This window comes from Medicago sativa, chromosome 3, assembly GCF_051527215.1.
Source record: "Medicago sativa cultivar Bolivia chromosome 3, Bolivia_mono, whole genome shotgun sequence".
NCBI lineage: Eukaryota > Viridiplantae > Streptophyta > Magnoliopsida > Fabales > Fabaceae > Medicago > Medicago sativa.
Genome location: NC_140751.1, coordinates 32,086,176 through 32,089,555, shown reverse-complemented (window position 1 = coordinate 32,089,555; position 3,380 = coordinate 32,086,176). Strand labels below are relative to the sequence as shown.

Below are 3,380 nucleotides of genomic sequence, written 5' to 3'. Positions count from 1 at the left end.
GCAAGACATCGTCGTCGATCAGCTTCTGAACTTCAATCTTCAAGGAGAAACAGTGCTCAACGTCATGACCTTGTGCCCCTCGATGGAAAGTACAAAAGAGGTCAGGTATCCACCTAGCCGGTAATTTCTTAGGTATCGGCGGAGGTGATCTGGTTTGGACAAGGTTCCTCTCAAGCAAAAAGGGAAGCAGCTCCGCATATTTCATAGGGATCAGATCATATTGCGGTGTCTTTTTAGACTGGTTATGTGGATTGACTTGCGGATGAACCTGTCGTCGAGGTCTTTCACCATATTCACTCCCTGGTCTTTCTCTTTTGAACTACTAGCGGTGACACTTTCATTGATCACTCATCCTTCTCGAACTCCTTCTTCCAGCTGTACACCCATACCGACCATCTCTGCAAAGTTTTTAGGCGCACTTCCGACGATCTTCTTGTAGTAGAACTGATTGAGAGTCTTTAAGAAAAGTTTGGTCATCTCCTTCTCTTCTATACGCGGGCTGACCTAGGCAGCAAAATTTGTCCATCGTTGGGCATACTCCTTGAATGTTTCTTTGTCTCCCTAAGTCATAACCTGAAGATCGCTTCGGTCTGGGGCCATATCCACATTATAACTGTATTGTTCCACAAAAGCATCACACAAATCATGGAAAGTTCGAATCTTTGTTTTGTCTAGATTCCTCTACCACTTTGAGGCAAGACTAGCCAAACTCTCTTGAAAGTAATAGATAAGGACCGGATCATCCTTGGCATAGACAGACATCTTTCTCACATACATTGTTAGATGTTCCTCAAGACAGGAGTTCCCCTTATACTTTTCGAAATCTAGTACCTTGAACTTGTGGGGTATTTGGATGTTTGGCACCAAGCAAAGATCGTAAGTAGATTTCCCAAACACTTTCTTTCCACGGAGAGCTCTCATTTCTCGCTGCATCTCATCATACTTCTCTTGTAGGTCATCAACCCTGTCATAGGCCCCCACACCCCCAGAATGGAAGATGGGTTTCTCTTCTGGTGGGATAGTATGAACAGCAGGTGCTGAGTAGGTCACGGCAGCTGGAGGAAACGTCGTAACCTGCTGAGGAACATGAGTTGCACGTTGAAAAGTAGGCATCTGAGCTTCACAAGCAATGGGACAGAGTATTTCACCAGCAGTAAGTGGCGGAAACCAAGGCACGGAACGTTGCGGTGTAGAGTACTTCGGAGTATTGGCACAAAACATCCATTCAGGGCCAGTAGAAATAATTTCGGCTAGAGTCCTGATAGGAGGAGGAGGAGGTGGTGGTTGACTCTGTGCAGCTGCTAGTGTTTTCATTAATTCAGTCATTTCGTCCATCTTAGTCTGCATGGCTGCCATTTCTTCACGGAGCAATTGATTTTCTTGCTCGAGAAAATCCATCTTCTCTTTATGATTGCTCGAGTGTTGTAAATGCGAGTTGGTTTCGGACGAGGACGCCATGACACTTTTGAGACGGGTTGACCTTTTATGGATAAGAAAATTTGTGTGAGACTTTGGATTTGAGACTATGAAATGCAAAATGATGCATGATGTGCTTATGCAAAAATGGACACATTTTTATTTTATCTAAGGATTTGTCAAAGTAATTGTAAACATCAGAGGGAATATTGCTTCATTTGATAATTTGAAGTATTATAAACCATTTCCTTAAAAAGGAAAGTCAAGGAAATATAGCCCCTAACAAAGCTAAGGTCTAGTTAAGACTTTTGAAACTGTATTCCTTGCGTCCCTCTTTATAATGTCCACATCTCTGATGTTTACAAAAACTCATCTAAGTCCTTCGATATTAATGGGAAAAAAGTTTTTATGAATGAATGCATGTATGCATGATTATGCTACACAAACGGTGAAAACATGGTGAGGTTAAGTCCATAATGATGGAGTCAAGGGTAAATACGCCAATTGGTAAGGACTATGGTTTCATTTGCACTTTGTAACAAAGGTTCTACCAAGTTCCCAAATTGCAACTTGTAACGCCCTAATTCTATTAAAGCAATAAAACATGCGAATATAACAAATATTCAAGAATTAGACGCTACGTCTAAACCAAAATAACAACAGGCATGCATATATAAATAATATCTCATCAGTCACAACGGATAATATCATACATCTCCAAAATCAAAACAATACATATGCCATGGTCATACATCGACATCAACGTAAAATCCTCCAAAGTCTCAACAATGAGTACACTTCAACATAAATAAAATCCAACAAAAAAAAAGGGACACCGACTCGACCTAATCAGAGCCCTAAACTAAACTCCAAAATGATAGCGGAGGCTAACTCCAGCTATCCAAGCACTCACCGCAAACGGACTACTCCTGCACAGCGTCTACCCATCCATACAGACACGTAGGCGGTCAAAACCACTGGAGGTTAGTATTACATCAATCATAATTAAGGAATAATAATTGGATACAAAGAAGTCAAATAATCTCAATAATTTTCACATATTCATTCAACCAATCCAATTATTACAAGCAACATATATTTGCCACCGACATACAACATTCAAGTATCACATCAAGATTTCATTTTGATATGCAATGCGCCTATAATCAACACATGCATGCATGTGGTACCATACAACAACAATAGATGCCAACAACACATCTAAGTAAGAGTACACCTCCTCTTACTATGTAAAAGTACACCTCCTTTTACATTTCACAACTAACCAATACGTTATGATGCATTGACATACAACAACTACCCGATAATGCACAACTTTAACATACAACTACCAACGACAATGTAAAAGTACACCTCCAATTACATTGTCCAATTCAACAACATTAGCATTATCAAGTATACATGTCCACACACTTAACAATCATAATTCACATAAGAGTCATCATCACATAAATAATCATCAACTACACTATATCTCACAACAATTGCACATACTTCTCACAAACAAGCAAAGTAGGTAAATACATCTTTTATGATAATTATCATATTCAACCTTCAAAAACCAGTCATACATTCTCAATTGATCATATAAAATCGCTCACAAGAGATTCACAAGGCAATTGGTCCAAAGGAACCATTTTTAACAACATTCGTCTAGCTTATCTCATTTTCAAAATAATCGAAATTATTGAACCAAACCAAGTAAACAAGATGCAATGCCTCAACTAAGTATACCTCTAGGCCACATATAGGTGCAGTAGAGGATACTTTGGCGTTTCAGCGGCTAAACATAACCAAATCACGAAAATCACAAAGTTCGTCTCAATTATCATTTTTCAAATAATTCCCCATTTTCTAAGTAAAACAAGTTAGACTCAACACATCACAGTTTGAAAACCATAATTGAACTCCTAGAACGAAAGTTTGAAGATAGGAAACAATCC

At 39.1% G+C, this 3,380-nt stretch overlaps 1 protein-coding gene across 1 annotated transcript; it reads right to left on the bottom strand.

The window, feature by feature from the left end:
• Positions 1–681: 681 nt before the first annotated feature.
• Positions 682–1,398, bottom strand: LOC146937184 (uncharacterized). The gene has a single exon (XM_085749352.1). It carries the CDS (start codon positions 1,396–1,398, stop codon positions 682–684), a length of 717 nt encoding a protein of 238 aa, XP_085605478.1.
• Positions 1,399–3,380: the final 1,982 nt, after the last annotated feature.